We start from the raw sequence: 21426 nt of genomic DNA on the forward strand, positions 1-21426 counted from the left end.
GTGTTTCCAAATTGCAAATCAAAATAAACATCAATGGAATCAAGAAAGTAAAAGGAAAAGTAAATATAAGTATGAAAATAATGATACCATATACGAGTTTGATTTCCACTTCAAAATCTACACAATTAGAAAGGTGAAAGGTATGAAGGAGTACTACTCGGGCGTCATTATATTTTCTTTTCCTTCACTTTCTAGGCAACCAAATACAGAAAGCAAAATATAAGAAATGGCATTGGTAGTCAATGATGGGTAGCTCTAGTCGAAGCTTGAGTCTTCATTGATGATAAGTGTGTTTGTGAGAAAGATAGAGAGATATATATTGGGGAAGACCTAGATTTTTCTTCCAAATGAGAAGTATCTATTCAACCGGTCGAGTTTTGCTACATGAGTCTGTGTGTTAACATACCACTTAAAGTTGGACCCATTATAATTTTTAAAAAAAGTTAAAGTACCAACCATTATTTAGTATAGCTAAGCTTCTGCATCAGCGGTGTGTTAGGTGTGTAAAAAATAAGGCTTATAAATAGATTTTTTTCATCTAATCAAGTACTTCAAGATTGATTGATTAATCAAATTCAAAGAACAATCAACAAAGAACCAAAACAAACTAATTTTTCAAATCGAGGATTGACAAACTGGAAAAACAACTATTGCTATCAATATGATCATTACTCCTCATCTAAGAATGAGACATTTTATTTGTGTTTATGTAGTGTTTGGACGGAAATGCTCAATTGTAGAGAAAAAACTTATTTTGAAGACTTTTCCAAATAATTGTCAACTAAAAAAAAAATATAATCTGTTTTCATCACAAATAGGAATATCTTAAGCCGGCGGCCTCTTGGGTGGTGATTAGAAACACTCACATAATTATACAGAAGATCATCATCCATGCATCCCCAAAATCCACTTCTACTCCTTCGTGTTATATATATCATTCATGCCTAGGTTCAAAACATAAGAAATATTGAAAGACCGGGAAATGATTTAATTATACATTCTTAGAGTGCGCGCATGTGCTAGTCTTGCATACTTTTTTTGATAAATATAGAAAAAATCTAGAATCCACATAAAAAAAAAATAATTTTTTTAGTGAACTTCACTTTTTTAAAAGAACATATCCTAAAACTATATATAACATTATTCGTATAATTGGAAATAGCTTTTCTGTATATATATATATATATATATATATATATATATATATATATATAATTACAGGGAAATTTGGCAAACTTGGTTTGTGCACTTGATGTGATAAAAGGAAATTTTTCAAAAGAAATGCACATCGCTTGAACAACCACAAATATAATTTCTTTCTATTTTTGTATATTGGATGGAATTGATATCTCCTTTTCCGTACCAATCCTATATTCATAATTAATATCCATATATGAATGAATACAAGTTTCGATGTTTGATTCAAAAAAAAAAAATTCATATTCATATATATATATATATATATATATATCCAACACTTAAATGCACATATCACGGTCGAGGTATTTCCTTCGATCGTGGATTTTGGGTGTTCTATGAGGCATGACTTTGTATTAGCAATATTGAGGGTATAATTTTTTCCAATCCAACTCACTTTAACCTAATAATTTTTATATGATTATTTATATACATAAAAACATGATATACATATATATATATATATATGTATGTATGTATGTATATGTCATCATGTGTTTGTATTGAGAAATATTGTAACTACTATTAATTGAGGCGTTTTAGTTGATGGGTTGCATCGATCCCAACAACCATTTGGTACAGACAGCAACATCTTCTGTATCTTCCTTTTACTTCAAGGCACAACTAATGAAGAAAAGAAACACCTTCACCAATGAAACAACTCCAAACAAAAGCAATTAATCATTGAGTTTTCCCGTTCCTATCATAGACGATTTGCCTCCTAATTCCAACGCCTTCTACTAAACATTACTACAACTCTCTACGCATGATCATCTCATCGATCAACATTCAAACCCAACTTCGCCACCTTATTATATATCACAGTCTTCTACAATATTTCTCATAATTCCCTAAAGCAAAATCATCCACCCTGATCATCTCAGTACTCACTCTGACTGATATATATTTCCACCCAAGAATTTTGATTCTTCCTTAATCTCCTCGTTCCTGCTAGGTGTAGAGAAATTATGGGGTCCTTGGAAAGATCAAAGAAAAAGGTTCAACTATGGAAGAAAGCAGTTGTCCATTTCTCTCTGTGCTTTGTAATGGGGTTCTTCACCGGCTTCACTCCAACCGGAAAAGCATCATTTTTTTCAGACCGTGTTGCTGCATCGAACATATCAGAATCTACAACGCCACAGCCTGTTGAAGTGCTGCACCCAAACCCTATTAATAGAAGTTTGATAGCTGAAGCTCCTGCGACCAATATTCCCATGAGCCGGTCGGCTAAGGAGTTTGAACGCACAGAAGTGTCTTCGGAGAAAGAAGCAGCAAAAGAACCCAAGTTGACGACGAGAGGACTCGTGATTATTGTCACTCCAACCAGCACAAAAGATCAGTTTCGAGGTGTTCTTTTAAGAAGGCTGGCTAACACTATAAGGCTGGTTCCTCCGCCATTGCTGTGGATTGTGGTCGAAGCGCAGACGGATTCAGACGAAGTGTCGGAAATACTAAGAAAAACGGGCATTATGTATAGGCATTTGGTTTTCAGGGAGAATTTCACGGACACTGAAGCTGAAATGGATCACCAGAGAAACCTGGCGCTGAAGCACATCGACCACCATAAGCTCAGTGGGATCGTACATTTTGCGGGGCTTTCCAATGTTTATGATCTTGACTTCTTCCAACAACTAAGAGAAATCGAGTATGGAATTCTTCTTCCTTTTCTGTTCTTAATTTACTTACTTTTGAAAATAGAAGTTAATTCTGGCCGTAGAAGTTACACGTACAAAAAGGTAGTATTGATTAGTTGGAGGAAGTTTGGAATTAGTTAATGAGAATTTGAAAACGAGTTGAGAATAGATGAGTTTTTTGCAAGCAACTACCTAACTTTCATAGCTTAGTGGGTTTAGTACTTAATTAAATTAACAACAATTAATTAGATGGTAGGTAGGTAGGAGGGATGAAAATTAATATTTTTTTTAAAAGTTTTTATCCCAAATTAATAATTCATACATTTAATTAGAAAAAATAAATATATATATATATATATATATGCATGCTATGAAATTTACTTTATATTTTTTATGCAGTACAAGAAAACTGCTTATTTGTGATAAGTTATTTCTAACGAAAATGATTATTTCCTGTCAAAATTAGTCTATTTTTTGTCGTAAATAGTCACTATCGTCGCAAATACTTTGTTTTTAGTGATATATGGTTTTCTTATTCTAGATTTTAAGATGTGATAATTAGAAACTGTAAACAATTTCTATGTCTTTCTTTTTCATGTATCTCATTACATCTCTAATTTATAACCTGTAATTTATGTTTGAATTTGCACCCTAAACAATCAAACTATCAATTTAATTACATGAGTACTCTAACCTATCGCTTTTCGAAAATATGCATCCTCACTAATTTAGATCTGACTCATGTTGAGAATATTGATTATAAGTAGATCAATATGAGACACAATTATTTGACGATCAAATTGTAGTCGATCGAGGATATATATATATATATATATTGAAAATTGTCAAAAAGTATGAAAAATATATAATTAACCTAAGAATTAATTAATTAGTTGAAAAACATTTTTTTTAATCAATCGTTACGATTTGCTTCTCTACCTCGCGATCGACCATTTAAAGTTAATTAATAATTGGATGATTAATTAGCTCGTTAATCTAATTAATTTCAACTCAAATTCCATTTTCTTTCTTAAGGTCTAATCATGATCATGTTAATTAATAAGATCAATTGACAGGTACGTCGCGCGTGTATATATATATATATGTTATAATTATATATGTGAAGACTATAATAAATAAATATTAATAATTTTTTAGCTAGCAAGCTGACCTGATTTAATAAAAAATATATTAATATATGGGCGCAGGGTGTTTGGGACATGGCCGATAGCTTTGCTCTCAGCAAACAAGAAGAAAGTGAAAATAGAAGGACCAGTATGCGATTCTTCACAGGTAATAGGATGGCATCTAAGGCAAATGAACAATGAATCTGAGAAGACAAGACCCTCTATTAATATTCATATCTCCAGTTTTGGCTTCAACAGCTCCATTCTCTGGGACCCCGAGAGGTGGGGTCGCCCTTCTGCTCTTCAAAAATACTCCCAGGTACTGCAACCTTATACTAATTTACTACTATAACTAGTCTATCACATTCATACATACATACATACATATTCCCAATGTGTGTGTATATATATATATATTCCCTTGCATGTGAGACTCTTCACCTTCCCATGATGATCACGTACACATCATGATGATCACACAAACTTGCTCATGTTCAACGAAAATCATTTTTAACCTAGTTAATGATCATTGCATTTGCCGACATTGGTGTATCGATCCAGCCTCCTGCTTGCTTGTGCCTGCTGGGGGCCACAACGGTGGCTGCTAGCTACCTAGCTAGATGTGCTCTCTCTGTCCTATATACGTATACGTATATGGCTGTTTTAGTAGATATAAGTACATATATATACTTATACATGGATGCATGCGTATATGAGTAATGCTATACACTACATTCTTATTTTATTTTGATCATACTAAATAATATATGGTACATCCATCACTATTAAATGATAAAAAAATATATAATAAATGATCATTTAATAATTATAAATATGTCACATCTTATTTAATGAGATGGTAATATGATGTATATAATTTTCCTATTTAATATTGTTGATACAAGATTTTCAAACCGTGTTAATTCCATATGAGCATTTAATGTTGTGTTTATCTCTCTATATGTATCGAACCATCCAATATGAGGAGAAAATCTTTGGAAAGTACTAAATTTGCACTTTGTGATGCACCATTAATTAATTAGAAAGAAGAGGAAAAACAGACAACCTTTTTAATTGTGCATGCATATTAATGATATCTTCAATTAATTGTTTGTAATGATATTTATGGTGTCTCGTACGTTTCATATTAGTTAATTTGATCTTTTTTTATTATTATTTGTTAATCTTACTAGAATTCAATGAGATTCGTAAAACAAGTGGTTCTTGAAGACGAGACCAAATTAAAAGGAATCCCACCAGAGGACTGCTCTCGAATCATACTTTGGAGCCTTCAATTTTTCAGTGGGGCAGCAACAATTGATCATGATCTTCAAACAGTCGCATCGGATGGAGCTCGGAAGTAATTAATTATAATAAAGGAAAAGAAAAAAGTGAGATTAATTAGGAGGAGTGGATCGAGCAGTATTTTCCGATTATATATGTGAGTACGTACGTAGCTAGCTAGCTGCCAAAAAATGTATACATATTTCCTCCATGAATATTCATGTATTTTTGTTATAGTTTATAAAAAAGATCAAAACCTCATTCTTTGATTCTCATGTAATAGTTCATTTTTGAGCGTATATTTTTTTCATATTACTTGTATCCAAAATGTAAGTAGTTACATTCTAAGATGTTTGAATCTTTTATGAATTCCTCATGTCACCTTTACCATGCGCATATTGTTAACGACGTGTTTTCCATATTGGTCACCGGGCTTGACCACCTGCAACACAAGGAAAGTGGGGGCTCGGGGTTGATGAAACACCTTTGTTGCCTAAGTCAGCTTTCAGCTCTTTAGAGAGAATTTTAGTGTATGAGGAAATGTAGAGAGTAATTTTGACCTGGTACTTAGCTTTTATACTACATGCTGAGGAGGTCTTCTTATCCCGCGTCAAAGGTGTATGTCTTTCGTATGGGACTTCATGTTGTCACCTTTGATGCAGTGTGGCCTTCCTGAGTCACATCCTTGTCGCAGGTTGGTGAGTGTGGCCTTCCCGTTCTGTCAGGGACAAGAGGCCATGACGCACACACTGTCAAGGACAGTGTGCCCCACTGTGACCCCAGTTTGCATTTCATGTAAGTCCTTAAGGGTGGCGTGGCCCTACCACTACGTGCATGTGCAGGGTGGCGTCAGGAATGTCAGTGTCCCATCATTCCACATCTAATTCCTTCCCGCATAGGCCATGGGCCTCTTTCCCCTTTCTTTGACTTGTGGGCAGACTACACTTTGGTCATTGGGCCACCTAGGTAAGTTAGGCCCAGCTCGGTAGGGGATTTAAACATCCATTCCAATTACACCTCAAATTCCTACCATACATGCACGATGGGAATTTTTCTTTCTTTTCTTTTTCTATTAGATTTATTATTTATATATATATATATATTTGCCCATGATGTCTTGGTGGTTTGTAATGCCTGACAGACTAGCTACCCGTTGTGCGCGCTTGTCCATTTTCCCATGTCTAGGGTTGCGTCTAACAACTTGATCCCACACTCCCTCGTGCAGCAGGAATACATGATTTGTCCCTCGTTGCTTCGCTTCTGGTGAAACATGTCACTATCCCGTATGGGCTATCTAGTCGCCTATTTAAACCCATGCCCCTTCTTTTTTTCTCATTCCTTTCTTTTCAATTCCCTTGTTCCAATCACAATTCTTAGTCTCTCTCACCTTCATGCTTTCCTGTTTCCATCTTCCTTCGACAGTCTCTAATCTTCATTCTCCCTCTGCAATGGCACCCAAGAACACATCTCACTTTGCATCTCTGGGCTCCTGTTCATCTTGTCCAGAAAGACCTTCCAGTAGGGTTGTAAATCAGTCCAGTCCAAGGGGTAATTTTCGGTCCATTTTTCCTAAACTGGACAGGACCGAACATCCATAGGGAAGGGATCGGACCGGACTGGTAGCTATCAGTCTAGTTGGTCTGATCGGCAGGCCCAATTGTTTTTTTATTTTGTTTCATCTTTTTTTTTTAAATAAATTAATAAAAAATTTATTTTAATGACTAAAATTAAAATTAAATGAATTATTAATGTGGATTATGTAACTAACTCATTAAAAAATATTTTAATATAATTATATTTATGATGTTGATAGTTACTACTTACTAATTTAGACTTTTACTCTTTAGTATGCATAATTATTAATAATATAATATATTTTATATATGGTTAATGAATATCAAATAATTTCATTGTACATAGATTATTCGTGCGTGCTTGCAACTTAGGTATTTAAAAAAGAAATTACCTAATTATTTTAATTAAGTGTAAATAGTAGAGTATGTATGATGTATTAACTATTTACATATAATGACATAAATTATCACATGATTTGTGATTTATTATTAATTGATGACATATATTATTTTATATTTTATTTAGTCAATGATAATAAATTAGATAGAAATTACATCATTAACTTATATAATTACTATATCAAAAAAATATATTAAATTATTAAAAATATTTTTAAAATATATATAGGAGTTCGGACCGGCCTGGTCCAAAATTTGTAGACCTCGGGACTGGACCGAATTTCTTCGGTCCACAATTTGTGGGATCGAGACCGACCGGTCTTAACTTCGGTCTGGTAGATTTTTCCAGTCCGGACAGAACTCCTTACACCCTACCTTCCAGGGTTTCTAGGAGCCTAGATCCTCCCGAGGTCTGTGGTGACTCCCAATTCTATGAAGGGTACCACTGGGCCTTAGTCGTTTCCTCAGTCAACCTAAGGTTGGTGAAGTCTTCTTTTGGGGTTCCCAACTCCACGAATCTGGAGGCCCCAACGGCTCATCAGGGGTTGTCGATTCGAAGGGCTTTGTGAAGAAGGTGGAATTGTGCTCTTCGATGTTCTTCAATGGACTACCTCTGGCTGGCTCCATCACAACTCCACCCCAACGTGTGGACTATTTTGATGTCCTCCTGCGTTGTATGGCGCATGGTGTTTGGGACCATGGGCAAGGATTACCTAGACCTCACCGCCAAAGAGTTTCTCTTTACACACAGGGTGCGGTGGCTTGACGGCAACCTATGTAGCTTTCGTTCTTGACCGGGATACGGGGTTGCCCGCCTAGAGACTCACTTCTTTCGTGTGAAGCACTAGGTCAAGTGGTTCTCTTCATGTTGGGCCATGGTTGTGTGTTTCCCGCTGAAGAGGCCACCCACCATGAGTTTCCCATCTGCGCTGTTTGGGAAGTCGTACTAGATGACAACGAGATCTGCTTAGACTTTGACCGAACATGAGAAAGCCCGGTTGACGACAGTCTATGCTTGGGTGGAGGTGCATCAGGAAGAAGTTCATACTAACGCCTTGCTGACCAAAACTAACATAGACTAGTTCTTGATGTCTTTAGACCAGTCCCCATTTCGGTGGTCAATGCATCTTGGGGGAGAATCCTTTTCTTGAGACCGAAAAAGGCTTTCCAATTCCCCGTTGGAAGGAAAAGGGAAGAAGTCTCACGCTGAGGTCAAGGAGGATCGAGAGACATTGGGGTCTAGTAGCAACTCCAAACCCGCCAGAATGCCTACCCTAGGTCAAACATACCGGGCTTCTTCCTCATTGAGGGCTGCAGAGCTAGCCTAGGATCAGCGGCCTATCTCGGCTTGTGCGGGCAGGTCCCGAGTAGTCAAACTTCCCACTTTGTCATGACCAACATTCCCTTTGTCTACCCCGTTGAGCATCATGGGGTTAACAGAGGTACTTAGCCGGGGGGAGGAGGAACTTGAGATGGCCTTCTTCTTAACCTTTCTCAATCTTGCTCCAAGGGAATCTCGTGTCTTGTGGGTCAACTACACTTTGGTCATTAGGCCTCTTGGGTAAGTTAGGTCCAGCCCAATAGGGGATGTAAACATCCCTTCCACATATATTGAACTATCACCCTTTAGATCTTTATGCTATAGATCTCGAACTAATAATAGTTTCTCGCATTGCTTCTTCAGATTATAATTCACCTCAAACTATTAATTACGTCATTTGTAATAGAGTTATTCTATTTTCAAGTCGGTATAAAGAACACACAATTCACATCATTGATGTGGCATGACTTGATTTATAAGATTCAAATCTATAATTTTTTCTCATAAATTAAATCTTGCCAAATCAACAGGATACATCCCCACACCGGTTTATGAATAGGATTTTTCGTTGCAATAATTGTGTTAACATAAAGTTGCATTCAGGTAAAAATAATTTGTCTGAGTTTTAAATCAAGATGATTTATTGATTATAGAACTCTTTATTTGGATTGTAATATATATGCTATAATGATTTGAAATTTATTTTTATAATTATAATTTGAAATTCAAGGTTTTGAGTAATTGAAATTTGCTTGAATTTTATCTGAATTTAAATCCAATCTATAGTTTTTTTTTTTTTTTTTTTCTAAATGGAAGATTTAGATTTTAAATGGTAATATATTAAAATCCAAATCTATCTAAACATATCATAACAAAGTTGAAAAGTATAGTCGGATGCAAGATATTGAAGGCTTGATAAGTGGCACAAGTCGATCAGACAAACTACTGAAGAACCACAGTAATCTTGGCAAGAATTTGATTTTATATTCCGAGTATATTTCACGGTCGGTTATCAGTATATACAGTACTTCGTTCAAGAGTTCTCACCTTCCACCAACATTTGATGCAGTTTACTGTTTTCCTTTGCAGATGTTATCTTCTTTTGCCAGTCATTTTTAAGTTTTTTTTGAAGAACTGATGTTATCTTCAGCCTCCAACTGTGCAAAAGATGTAATGAGTTCGCATGAAGTAAATCCATTCTCACTGTTGTTGATCTCACGTTCTTTCATCATTAAAGGAAGCCTCTTATATTTTGGAAGTCTTAAAAATATTATAATTGTATAAAATTATTTTATCTAAATGATTTTAGTTAATTAAAAATATTTTGAGATTTAAATTATGTTAAAAATTCTAATTATTTATATTTTTTTATTTTTTTAAAAATATTTAGCAAAACTTCATCATTTATTTAATGATGAAATATTAGTATTTTATAAATTAAATTTGATTGTTTATGTATGATATGGTATTTATATTTTAATTATCTATTTTAAGTTAGTTTAAATAAGTGTTTAAATCTCCACAATTGAATCAAATCTAGGGACTTAAGATGAAGGGTTGGAATTTAAAACCCCAAACCCTAGCCTTTTCCCCTCACTTTCCCTTTCTCCCTCTCTCTCATTCTCCTTTAGCAGCCACATGTCTTCCCTCTCTCTCACCCGATCTCCTCCCTCAAGCAGCCTAGCACCGTCATGCACCACCATGTGGCTTCACTGACCACCTCATCGGCTTCCCCTCACACTGCGACCAGACCCCACCGTCGAAGCCTCTTGGTAGCTCCTCTCTCAGCCACACACGAGCAACTTGAAATGGGTCTCGACACACAGGTTCTCCACCCTTGCGCCACCGCGACTCAGCCCCAACTCCACCAAGCACCACAACCGAGCTCCCCTCACGCTGTGGACCACTTCCAAGGAACCCACCAACCGTAGCTCCTCCCTAGCCTCACGCACGCAGCCCCTCTACACGCACAAGTTTCTACCCATAGCGTCACCGTTAGCCAACCTCACGCCACTGTACCACCATCAGCAGCCTCCTCCCTCACCGATGACCCCTCCCTTTCCTCCAACTGAAGCTCTAACTCCTCTCATGCCCTCTCTCTTCACTGGATTCCTGATCCACCGTCGTAGGACCACCACGACGCTGCCGTATACCGCCTCCAGCAGCCACTCACGATGCAGCTTCCCGATCTGCCTCCCTCTCTCACGAAGCCTTTCTCTATCTCATGGATTCTTGTTGTCGCGAAGCCTAGATCCGCCGCCTACAGCCCACGACGCCACCACTAGCCCTCCATGGCATCTCCCTTGCTCCTACATGCCTAGTCGAGCCTCTACCTCTCCTCTGCTCTAATTTTACAATTTTATACAATTAGGATAATTTTGTGATTTTGTACAATTAAGATGATTTATAATGATTTTGTGATGATTTACAGTGAGGTTGGTCTGTGCTTATGTTGTTGTGATTGGAGGTTGTACAAAGGGACATAAGTGAAAGAAGAAAGTGTCAAACAAAGACATTGTTCATTCCTATTTATCAATTGATAGCTTTTTTTAAATATAAAGAGATATATATTATGCCACCTGGTTGGATAAAAAGTTATAATGAAAAATAGTGAAAATGATCTCTTGAATGAAAGATAATTATAATAATAACAAAAAAAAAAAAAAAAAATTATGCGGTGCATAACGACATAGTCGCATAACAGTGTTACTTGGCACGCCACAACCATCAATGTTGATGTGGCATGCTACGCCAATATATTTTTTATGGGTAATGACACCCTTTCCTTCCGTTTATTTCTCTTTTACCCATTCATGTTATATTTTAAATTTTTTATTTTTTTATTATTTTTTTAACATTTTTAATCATTAAAAAAATTAAAAAAATATATAATTTTATTAATAATTACTTTTTTAATCATTAAATAAAATAAAAATATATATACAAAAAATAAATTAATAATAAATAGAAAATAATCTTATCATTTTCTATTTTTTATATGTATTGACGTGACATGCCTGGTGGTCTGTTTTATTTGTGTTTTTAATAATAATAGAAAAATACTATAACTATAAAAATTATATAAAAATTTCATCTGATTTATTAAATTTATTTTATAATAAAAATAATTTTATAATAAACTTTATAGTTAAAAGAGTGTGCGAGAGCGGTTGTAGGCCCCACAATCACGGACCCTGATTGCCTACATATTTCTAGCTGTCCTCGCTGGGACTACATATTTCTTATAGGAAAGGGAAATTTGAATTCGCGAGTACTAGATCTAGCTGTCCTCAAAGATTGTCTTTAAAAATAAATAAATAAAGAAAGAAAAAGATTGGTGGGGCCCAGACACAGAAACGGCAACGATATATATTCTGTTGTTGGTGCTTGCTGTTGGTTTGTTAACAAACTATGTCCTACGCTAAGCCCAAATTACTTGATAATTGAAGATAGGTTGTGAGATTTAGACATGATGATTCATTCAAGTGTGTCCCAACCACTTCTGCAATGTTTATATATTCAGTTACCTAACCTAATATATAATAATCTATAACTCTCATCATCTCCAAATAGTAAATAGTTAACGACTTTGTTTTGGTAATTGTTGTTAACCCTAACTCTTGTTTGTTTTAAAGTATTTTTGGATAATGAGATGAGATTAAAATTTTGAAAATAATAGTGAAATAATTTGAATTAAGATATTTGATTAGATTTTAGGAAATGAAAGAGAAAATATTAAAATATTAAAACAGTATTTTGATTTAATTTTTTAATATAATTTTTGTTTTTGAAATTTGAAAAAAAATGTATTATTTTTTGTATTTTGTTTATAAGTTTAGGAAAATTGTAATGATTAGATGGAAAAGTCGAAAACTTGAAATTGAAAAGTGTGTAATCACCACTTGTCCCAAAAGCTTAAGCTGATAGAAAAATATATATTTTATTATTTAGTTTATATCTTAACACTCTCCCTCACGTGTGATCTAAACTCTCTCTCAATGGATGTCTCAACAAGTGAAATATTTAATTAAATGTAATAGAGTGTAGAGTCAGTATTTGAATTCAAAATTTCTACTATGATACCATATGAAGTCACCAATTATCCTAAAAACTTAATTGATGAAAAGATGTAGATTTTATTATTTATTTTATATCTTAACAAAAAATATATTATATTTGAGTGATGTTAAAGAAAAAACTTATGAAAAATTTTGAAATGAGTCGAGACATCTCACTTTCCAAATATATATAACCTAAGTCTTTAAGATATAAAAGCCTTACGACAAGATTTGTTAACAATATTCGATTAATTCAAATACTTTTAATATTCTCTTACAATATGACGACTGAACTATATAATTTTTCGTCCTCAACCCTTCTATCTACACAACTTGGGACGCGTACCAAATCCTTTACTCGGTCGCAATCGATCCAATTTAACTTCTCCTTCTCAATCCCATCCGGCCGTCCCTTACTGTTTATTTAACGCCCAATTACTCTATTAAAAATTAGAGTGTATAGTCGTGAGTATGCAAGTATCGTGCAGTCGCTTTGAAAAAAGTAAATAAATATGAGATTCACGTGAAAAGAAATTAATTTTTTAATAGTAGACCTCACTCTTTTTCAAAACGATTATACGGTATTTATGCATTCCACGACTGTATGTAGCATTACTCAAATTATAATAAGAAACAAGATATTTTCTCTGATTTTTTTATTTTTCTTCATTACATATCAAAGAAATCGCCAGCCTAGATTATACTTAGGTCTCGTTTGTTTTAGAAAAACATCTCATCTTATTTAATCATTACAACTTTCCCAACTTTCAATACAAAATAAAATAAACAATTTAACTTTTTCAAATAAAAAAAAAATATATTAAAAAATATACTCTAATAATATTTTATTTAACTTTTTAACTTTAATTTCATCTCATTTCTGAAAACAAACGAGGCCTTAGTCCTACCCACGAAGCATTTAAAGGGGGAAACAAGTAATAAATCCTATTTTCTCTCGATATTTCTTGAAATAGAAATAAGGAAATTAAAAATATTTTTATTTAATTTTAAAATGTTTGAAATATATTTAATATTCATTTCATACCATTGACCGCCAAAAATAAGGAAACTCATCTTTGTGAACACATTTTTTTCTGTATAATACCATCAAGCAAATAATGTTAGTCATGCCTTTATATTATTTCTCAATTTCATTTTTGTCTTTAATTCCTTTAAAATATTTAATGAAATTTGTGAATCATTTAATTAGAATTGAAAAATGCATAAGTCGATAAAACCAAAATATCTATTAATATGAAACTACTAATTTTAAATTAAAAACTTTTAACTAATTAAGTTCATTATTTTTCATTTATTATGTATCGTTTCAACGAAAATTAGTAATTTAGTCACATATGTTTTGGCACATGTTATTAAAAAAAACAATTGAATAGTCTATTACGTGGCATCACACGATTAGTTATCATTTAATAATACTTTAGTTATAATGAGATTATATAAAATTAAAGTAAATTTATTTTTGTATTATTTTTTTATACTTACAGAACTTCTATTTTTTAATATGATTATGGACATGAAATTGGTCATTAAAAATTTAATAAATTGAAAACACCTAGATATTAAACTTGCATTAAATCTATAGTACTTTTTAACTCATTTAATTTAATTATTATAATTTTTTATATAAAATAAAATAAATAATTTAATTTTTTTAATCTTTAAATAAAAATAATATTAAAATAATATTTTATTTAATTTTTAATTTTAATCTTAATTTAATTCATCTTATTTCATTGCGAAATCAAAGGGTTGGTTTTGAGTTTCAGGAAGCATTGTACAATTTAATAATTATTTTTTAAATGTTAGAAACCCACGTTAAAAAGATGAAAAGCACGCATTATAATTGGTCCAGAGGGAATCCTTCGCTTTGGACTTTTGTTTTTTAAAAAAACATATAAAATTAAAAAAAAAACAAAATGAAAAGGATAAAGTTTACACAGGAGTTTGATAAGTTAGTACTTTGGGAGTTGGGAACAGTGAAAACGTCTGTACGCAGTAAGTGAAAGAGGAAGTGTTTTATTACTGGCGAAAAGATTAGGGAGGAGTGTTGGGAAGACTCGGAGCATCTGATCCCCTCACCAAGAAAACAGTGTGTGTTTGTTAATGAAGTGGGGTCACTCTAAAAGCAGAACCAGCTGGTCTTCCTCATATTCCCTCATCATTGAAATCTTCTTGACTAGATCTGTCTACTGCTTTCTTCCTTTTTTTCTCCTTTTATTTTCGAAGAGGGATAGCTAGATATAGGGAGAGAGAGGTGCAAAGGAAAAAAATCTGGTCTTTTTGTTTGTTTTGTATAGAAAGAAAGAGAGATAGAGGGCCACCTGTTGAAGGGAAGAGAAGCTGTTTGAGATCTGCCATTTTGTCTAGGGGGCTGTTTGAGATCTGCCATTTTGTCTACAGGTACTGCTTCTATACTCTCTCTTTTGTTGGACCCCAATTAAACAAGTTTGGCATTTTGCCTTGTTATGGGTTGCTATGCTTTTTTCTTTTCTTTTCTTTTTTTTTTTTCAGATGATTGTTTGTAAATTTAGTATAGTTGCTAATGGGTTACAAGTTCTGTTCAAAAAGTCTGAAATTTAAACGTTTGATCTTTGCAGCATTTAATTTGTAAGATGAGCATTTGCAGATTTGCTGATTTGACATGAAAATTTTGGATGATTTTTCTTCTTTGTTTGCTGAGAAGATGTAGTGAAATAAGAGAAAGGAAGATTATGTATCTTAGATTTAATCTAGTGCCTACTGTAGAGCTCAATTCAAGATGAACTTATCTTTATGAATTTATTTTGTTTTCTTTTATGATGATTTCTCAATCTTTAACATGGCAAGCGCCCCCTTCCCCTAATCCCTCCAGGTGGGGGAATTTCTGTCATTTATTTTGAGAGCCAGAGTTGCTTCTTTTGTGGGATGTGCCTTATGCCAGGATCTCCCATTATGTTTTTTAACAAAACAAGAAATAAATTCATTCTTTTGGAAATTTATTAAAGTATGTTGAAACGGTTGTTTAATTAGTATTTTCGATTTAAAACTTATAAATTGTGTTCATGAAGGATCACATTAAGGAATGATAAGGAGATGGCGAGGAAAGGGAATTGGTTTTCTAGTGTAAAGAAAGCTCTTAGCCCAGAGTCCAAGGAGAAGACTGACCAGGTTTATGATCATCTTTTGATTACCTCGATAATTTGTTAAATAATGATGGGTTTCTGATCGCTTTAGTGACTGTTTTCCAGAGATCTAATAAATCCAAAAAGAAATGGTTTGGGAAGCAAAAACAACCATGTTCAGATTCTGCCTCTTCTGGAACTTGCACAATGCCAGCTCTTCCTCAGCAGGAAGAGGTGAAATTAGCCAATGGAGAGAATGAGCAGAGTGAACAGGCTTACTCTGTTGCAGTCGCCTCTTCTGCAGCTGCTGAGGCTGCCGTTGCTGCTGCTGAGGCAGCTGCTGAGGTGGTTCGACTCACTGCAGTAACTCGGTTCTCAGGAAAATCAAGGGAGGAGGTGGCAGCAATCAGGATTCAAACAGCATTTCGAGGATACATGGTATGTGTTACAATGCCATGGAAGCCATTTTTCCTTTCTTGACCACTTTCATCCCAATAATTTAAAGTTTCTCAATGGCTGCTAACAATGCTGTTACAAGAAATTTTGGGCGAGTAATATTGCTTTCCTAAGGCTTTTGCATTTCATTGTATTCAGGCAAGAAGGGCATTGCGGGCTTTAAGGGGGCTGGTAAGGCTGAAATCATTGATGGAAGGGCCTGTTGTGAGACGCCAAGCTGCAAAAACTCTCAGATGCATGCAGACTTTAGCTCGTGTGCAATCTCAGATCCGTTCCAGGAGGATCAGAATGTTAGAGGAGAATCAGGCTCTCCAAAAACAACTCCTACAGAAACGAGCAAAAGAGCTTGAGAGCTTGCAGGTATCTGTTGTTTCTTTTTGATTCTGTAATATTCTATAAAAGTATGCTAATCACTTGGTAATGTTTCATCTTCTAATAATCGCCACAGGATTACGTAATAGTATTTGTCTTGAAAAATCTTTGGGGGCTCTTTTGATGACTAGAATCTGGCAGTCGGGTTTAATTAGTTTGTGCCCATATGCCTAAAAGTGTTTTTCATGTATTAGACAGTGAGAATAGGTTCTAAATGTTTCTGCAAAAAACCACAGAAGCATGCGGAATTATAGCTTGTGCTGGCTTAGGCTGTAGCAATGTGACATTTAGAGAGTTTTAAGTACTAAGTTCTGATTCCTACTTTACTCAATGCATCCTATTTTACTTGTTATCTAACTTATCTATTTTTCTTTTTGGTAGAAAAACCTCATTTTGCTGCATTTGACGCATTTATGTGATAACAGATTGGGGATGAATGGGATGACAGCCTTCAGTCAAAGGAACAAATTGAAGCAAATCTTCTTGGCAAGTATGAGGCGGCTATGAGGAGAGAAAGAGCATTAGCATATGCGTTTTCTCATCAGGTGATCTATTTCTCTTATTATTTTATGTATTTGAGCTCCTCAACAGTACAAAAAGAAAATGAAATATTCTTTTACGGTTAGAGATTAATACGCACACACACACACACGCATGAGAGGGCATAAGCTGCCCCTAGGGAGAAGGGGGATGACCACCATGACTTTCTGAATCTATTCCAATAGTTTGTTTTTCCTACCATTTATAATACCTCGAACTGAGTGTACGAAGGTAGGAGGGTGGTGAATGGGATCCTACATTGTCTGGGAGAAAAAGTTATTGCTTTTTATAATGATTTCAAGAGGCTCCAATTGTGACTTTTAACTATTTGTTTTGGATTTTAATTTGAAATGTGGTTGGTCTTCTTCTTGGGTCATTATCAAAGTCAATTCTTTGCTAGAAATGTGGGACTTGGGTGGTATCACCTACATTGGAATAGCTTGACAAGATGTCAGGGAAAGATGATTGAGTATGAGAGGGTGGGATGGTGGTGAATGTGAAGGATTGTAACTTCAAGGGATCCAATTGTAAGTTCTTGTGATTTAGAATAACTTCAAGGGATCCAATTGTAACTTTGACTAGTTCTATTGGAGTATAAGCTCGATGTGGCTTTTGTTTTCCTCAATTTGTCATATTGTTGGTCACCATAATTTGGATATTCTCCCCTTAACTTTTATGATCCCACTTTGGTTTTTCATACCTAACCATTTTTGTTGTCTTCTCACAATTTGAGGATAATCCTTTCTCACATTATATTCATTTGGTAACTTTTTTTACCGATTATTATCATTTTCAAATTCTTGCATAAATACAAGTCTATCTGTGAACTTAAATTGCATTTTATGTGTATAGCCTATAAAGTTTGCACTCTTGCAGTACATGCATGCTTTGGATTGTACCATTATATTTGTTACACATATTATGTTGAAATATTATGTCACTATATCTTATTAACTGTTTCTTACCAGATAGCTTCGGCCCACATTTAGAAAATTTTTGTGTTCTGCCGCTGCTTATGCATTTCATTTTGAGTAATATTACTTATATTTCACCAGCATAACACCCATGTAACACCACTGATACGGTAGGCATGTATTGCAGGTTTTGTTTGATTTTTTAGGTTCAAATTTTTTATGGCTAATGCATGCCTATCACATCAGTGTTTTACGTTTTGTTACAAGTAGCATTGTTCTTTCATTTGTCTCCCCTGTCAGGCAGTGAGTCGAATTTGCATTATATTTAAATTTTTGTCACTGTAGATGCTTTATGTCTCTTCTTATATAAAGCATCAAAAGAGTCATCATGAAAAGTGAAAGGAGAAAAACTTTGATATTGGCTCAATGTCAAATGAGTAACTTGACTATTGGATAATGTGAGGCTGATTCTTAGATACATGCATGCCTAATGGTAGTAGACATACTTCATACAAAGGTCAACATTTTTTGCACGAGTCTAAGTTTGGTACAGTGAACAAATTAAACACTGATGACATCGCATTAGACTAAATAAAGTTTCATAAAAAACCACCCGAACGCTTGAGAAGATCTTTACCATATATTTTGTTTCTTTTTTGTGGTTACAGAGAGAGAGAGAGATGTAAGATTTCTTGCTTGACAACCTTACACAGAGAGAGATGCAGTGAATGCATAGTTGGATAACTCGGAGAATTTAGTAATTGCAGTTGAGTGCACTAACTAAATGCCTGGAAGTTAAAGTGTCAGCTGATCCAGGAAGAAAAATTACAGTTGTCGAACTTTTTGCATGTGTATCTGCTCTGTTGTTGAAGTTGAGTAGGAATTAGTTGTCAGTAATATAGTTGCAGATTAGTAATTGCATGTGAAGATGCCATGATGTCTCTCACTGTTCATATAGTAATGGTGACTACGTGGTCTGTGCTTACCAATTACTAGTCCAATAGTATTTCAGGCTCAGACTTGATTTTTCTGAAGGTTGAATGAACCAACTTTTAAGTCTAATCTTGAATTGAATTACTCGACAGAAAACCTGGAAGAACGGTTCAAGATCTGTAAACCCAATGTTTATGGATCTGAGCAATCCCACTTGGGGTTGGAGCTGGTTGGAACGATGGATGGCCGCCCACCCATGGGAGAGTCGTAGCATGATGGAGAAAGAACTGAACAATGATCACTCATCTGTAAAGAGTGCAAGCCACAGTGTCGTTGGTGGAGAAATTAGCAAATCTTTTGCCCGATACCAGCTCAATTCCGATAATCATTCCCCCTCGGCCAGCCAGAAGACAGGCAATCCTAGCTTCCAGTCTCCCTCAACTCCAAGGCCAACTTCCTCGAAAGTGGCTAAAAGGGTGAAGCCAGCAAGCCCAAGGGGAGGATGTGGTCCAGATGATGATTCTAAAAGCATGGTTAGTTTGCGGTCCGAACAGTTTCGAAGGCATAGTATTGCTGGGTCATCAGTGAGAGATGATGAGAGTCTGGCAAACTCTCAAGCAGTTCCAAGTTATATGGTACCCACTAAGTCTGCAAAAGCAAAGACCAGGTTGCAAAGTCCATTGGGGGCGGCGGAGAAGAACGGGACACCTGAAAAGGGGACTTTTGGGCCTGCAAAGAAACGGCTTTCATTCCCACCCTCACCCGCCAGGCCAAGGCGGCATTCAGGTCCACCAAAGGTGGATGTCAGTCTTAATACAGAAAACAACACAAGCACTGAAGTGGGCAGCTGATAATATCTAGTTTAAATTGAGTGAAAGAAATCAATTGGATTTGGATTTGGAGAGGTCCTGGAGGAAGGAAGAAATAAAGGTTATTCGATTTGTGAATTCACTGTTTTCTATTGTTGCTTAGCAGGTGCTCCATTGGTTGATATTCTTCTTCTTGAATAGCATGCTTTTTTTTTTTTTACTCATTCCTATTTATTTCCTTTTATTTTCTCTACATCCTGATGAAAGTAGAACATGTCTGAAGCCAATTCAATTCTGTGTCTTGATTATTTTTACCACGAACAGTTGACAATCTGTTAAATTTATTGATTCTACAGAGTGAGGTATAATGGATATTGAGTTTCTTTTTTCTTTTCTATTTGCATGCTGCTTTTATCTGCTCTGCATATCGATTCATCCTTCGAATCTATCTTTGGTGACACCGTCCAACTGCTCCGCTCGGTAGCATTTGGAAATTGAAAAAATCTATTAGCTAGTCTTTCACATGTCACACGTCTAACATCTAAGAAGTTTTGCGTTGGTAACATAAAAAAGTGTCGGCATTTTGATTATTTTTATAATTATATTGAGTCTCGCAATAAATAGCGTGTGCCTATGGCTTTTGTTTTTGGACTTCACTGATATCAATTTAATTTAGTCTAATTTTAGGTTGAGTATTATATTTAAACATCCAACTCTTAGATGATTAAGTTTATTTTAACTTAAAATCTCTTTAAGACTTACATATAACGTTTTTTAATTCAACATATTTTTACACGTAAAATTTATAATATTTTTTAAATTCTTTTAAATATATCTAAATTTATTGAGAAATGCTCTAACTATAAAGTAATTATATAAAAGTAATCTCACAAACTGATGTGGTTTGATGTAGTTTGTCAGATTATAAAATTACTTTTATTATAAGACAGATCTGATAGATCATATAAAATCACGTCAGCTTGTGAGATTACTTTTGTATAATTTATTTGTGGTTGTAGCACTCCTCAAATTCATTTTAACATTCAAATATATTTAAACTCATTTTAAATGAATCTCATAAAATTTATTTCATTATCTCAATCCATTACTATTTATAGAAAAATTCGATTAATTTCAATTCAGTTCAAACGTTCGAACGCACCCCACAGAACGGAGATTAGGCACAGTATATTTGCAGCAATCATGAATGTAAACGAAATTTAGATGGTAACATCTTCACGAAGAGTTCTCAATATAATCATGATGTCTTCCTATCCTCAACAGGTAATCATCATCTTGCCCTGAATTAGGACTTGGTTATTGTGTTGTAGCCCAGTGCGTATAGAACCTAAGCAAATCTCAACGAGGCATTTAGGACGATATTTATACCGTACAATGCATGTATCCGTTTTTCGTTAAATATATATATTACTCTTATCATTTGTTTCTATAGCTAGTTTTTATCATTGTGAGTTTTTTTATTTTTTTTATTATTTTTTACTTAATGATTAAGTAAGTATTTTTTAATAATATTGTGATTTTTTTTTTATTTTTTATAAAATATTTAAATGCGTTAGAAAAATACATATAAAAAAATCTCAAAACCACTAGCGAGAGCCCCAGCGGGAGCTCCCAGTGGTGGGAGTAGCACCGCCCAAAAAATAATTGCTAACTCTTTTGTAGTCA

General features: G+C 34.5%; 2 protein-coding genes across 2 annotated transcripts; both read left to right on the plus strand.

Moving 5' to 3' along the window:
* Positions 1–1979: 1979 nt before the first annotated feature.
* On the plus strand, positions 1980–5515 carry LOC109006203 (beta-1,4-xylosyltransferase IRX9). The gene is made up of 3 exons (XM_018985413.2): positions 1980–2842; positions 4040–4277; positions 5152–5515. The coding sequence occupies exons 1-3, from the start codon at positions 2166–2168 to the stop codon at positions 5320–5322; spliced, it is 1086 nt and encodes a 361-aa protein (XP_018840958.1). The 5' UTR covers positions 1980–2165; the 3' UTR covers positions 5323–5515.
* Positions 5516–14650: 9135 nt separating this feature from the next.
* On the plus strand, positions 14651–20131 carry LOC109020685 (protein IQ-DOMAIN 1-like). Its single transcript, XM_035688818.1, has 6 exons — positions 14651–15015; positions 15663–15762; positions 15843–16154; positions 16311–16532; positions 16970–17089; positions 19084–20131. The coding sequence occupies exons 2-6, from the start codon at positions 15688–15690 to the stop codon at positions 19780–19782; spliced, it is 1428 nt and encodes a 475-aa protein (XP_035544711.1). The 5' UTR covers positions 14651–15015; positions 15663–15687; the 3' UTR covers positions 19783–20131.
* Positions 20132–21426: the final 1295 nt, after the last annotated feature.

This window comes from Juglans regia, chromosome 3 (assembly GCF_001411555.2).
Source record: "Juglans regia cultivar Chandler chromosome 3, Walnut 2.0, whole genome shotgun sequence".
In the NCBI taxonomy this organism is placed as follows: Eukaryota; Viridiplantae; Streptophyta; class Magnoliopsida; order Fagales; family Juglandaceae; genus Juglans; species Juglans regia.

Excerpts from the sequence above, each read along its gene's own strand:
- LOC109006203 (XM_018985413.2), top strand. The coding sequence starts at position 2,166 with ATGGGGTCCTTGGAAAGATCAAAGAAAAAGGTTCAACTATGGAAGAAA. Across the intron at positions 2,843-4,039 it reads CAACAACTAAGAGAAATCGA|GGTGTTTGGGACATGGCCGA; the intron begins GTATGGAATTCT and ends ATATGGGCGCAG. Across the intron at positions 4,278-5,151 it reads CTCTTCAAAAATACTCCCAG|AATTCAATGAGATTCGTAAA; the intron begins GTACTGCAACCT and ends TAATCTTACTAG.
- LOC109020685 (XM_035688818.1), top strand. The coding sequence starts at position 15,688 with ATGGCGAGGAAAGGGAATTGGTTTTCTAGTGTAAAGAAAGCTCTTAGC. Across the intron at positions 16,155-16,310 it reads CAGCATTTCGAGGATACATG|GCAAGAAGGGCATTGCGGGC; the intron begins GTATGTGTTACA and ends CATTGTATTCAG. Across the intron at positions 16,533-16,969 it reads AAGAGCTTGAGAGCTTGCAG|ATTGGGGATGAATGGGATGA; the intron begins GTATCTGTTGTT and ends ATGTGATAACAG.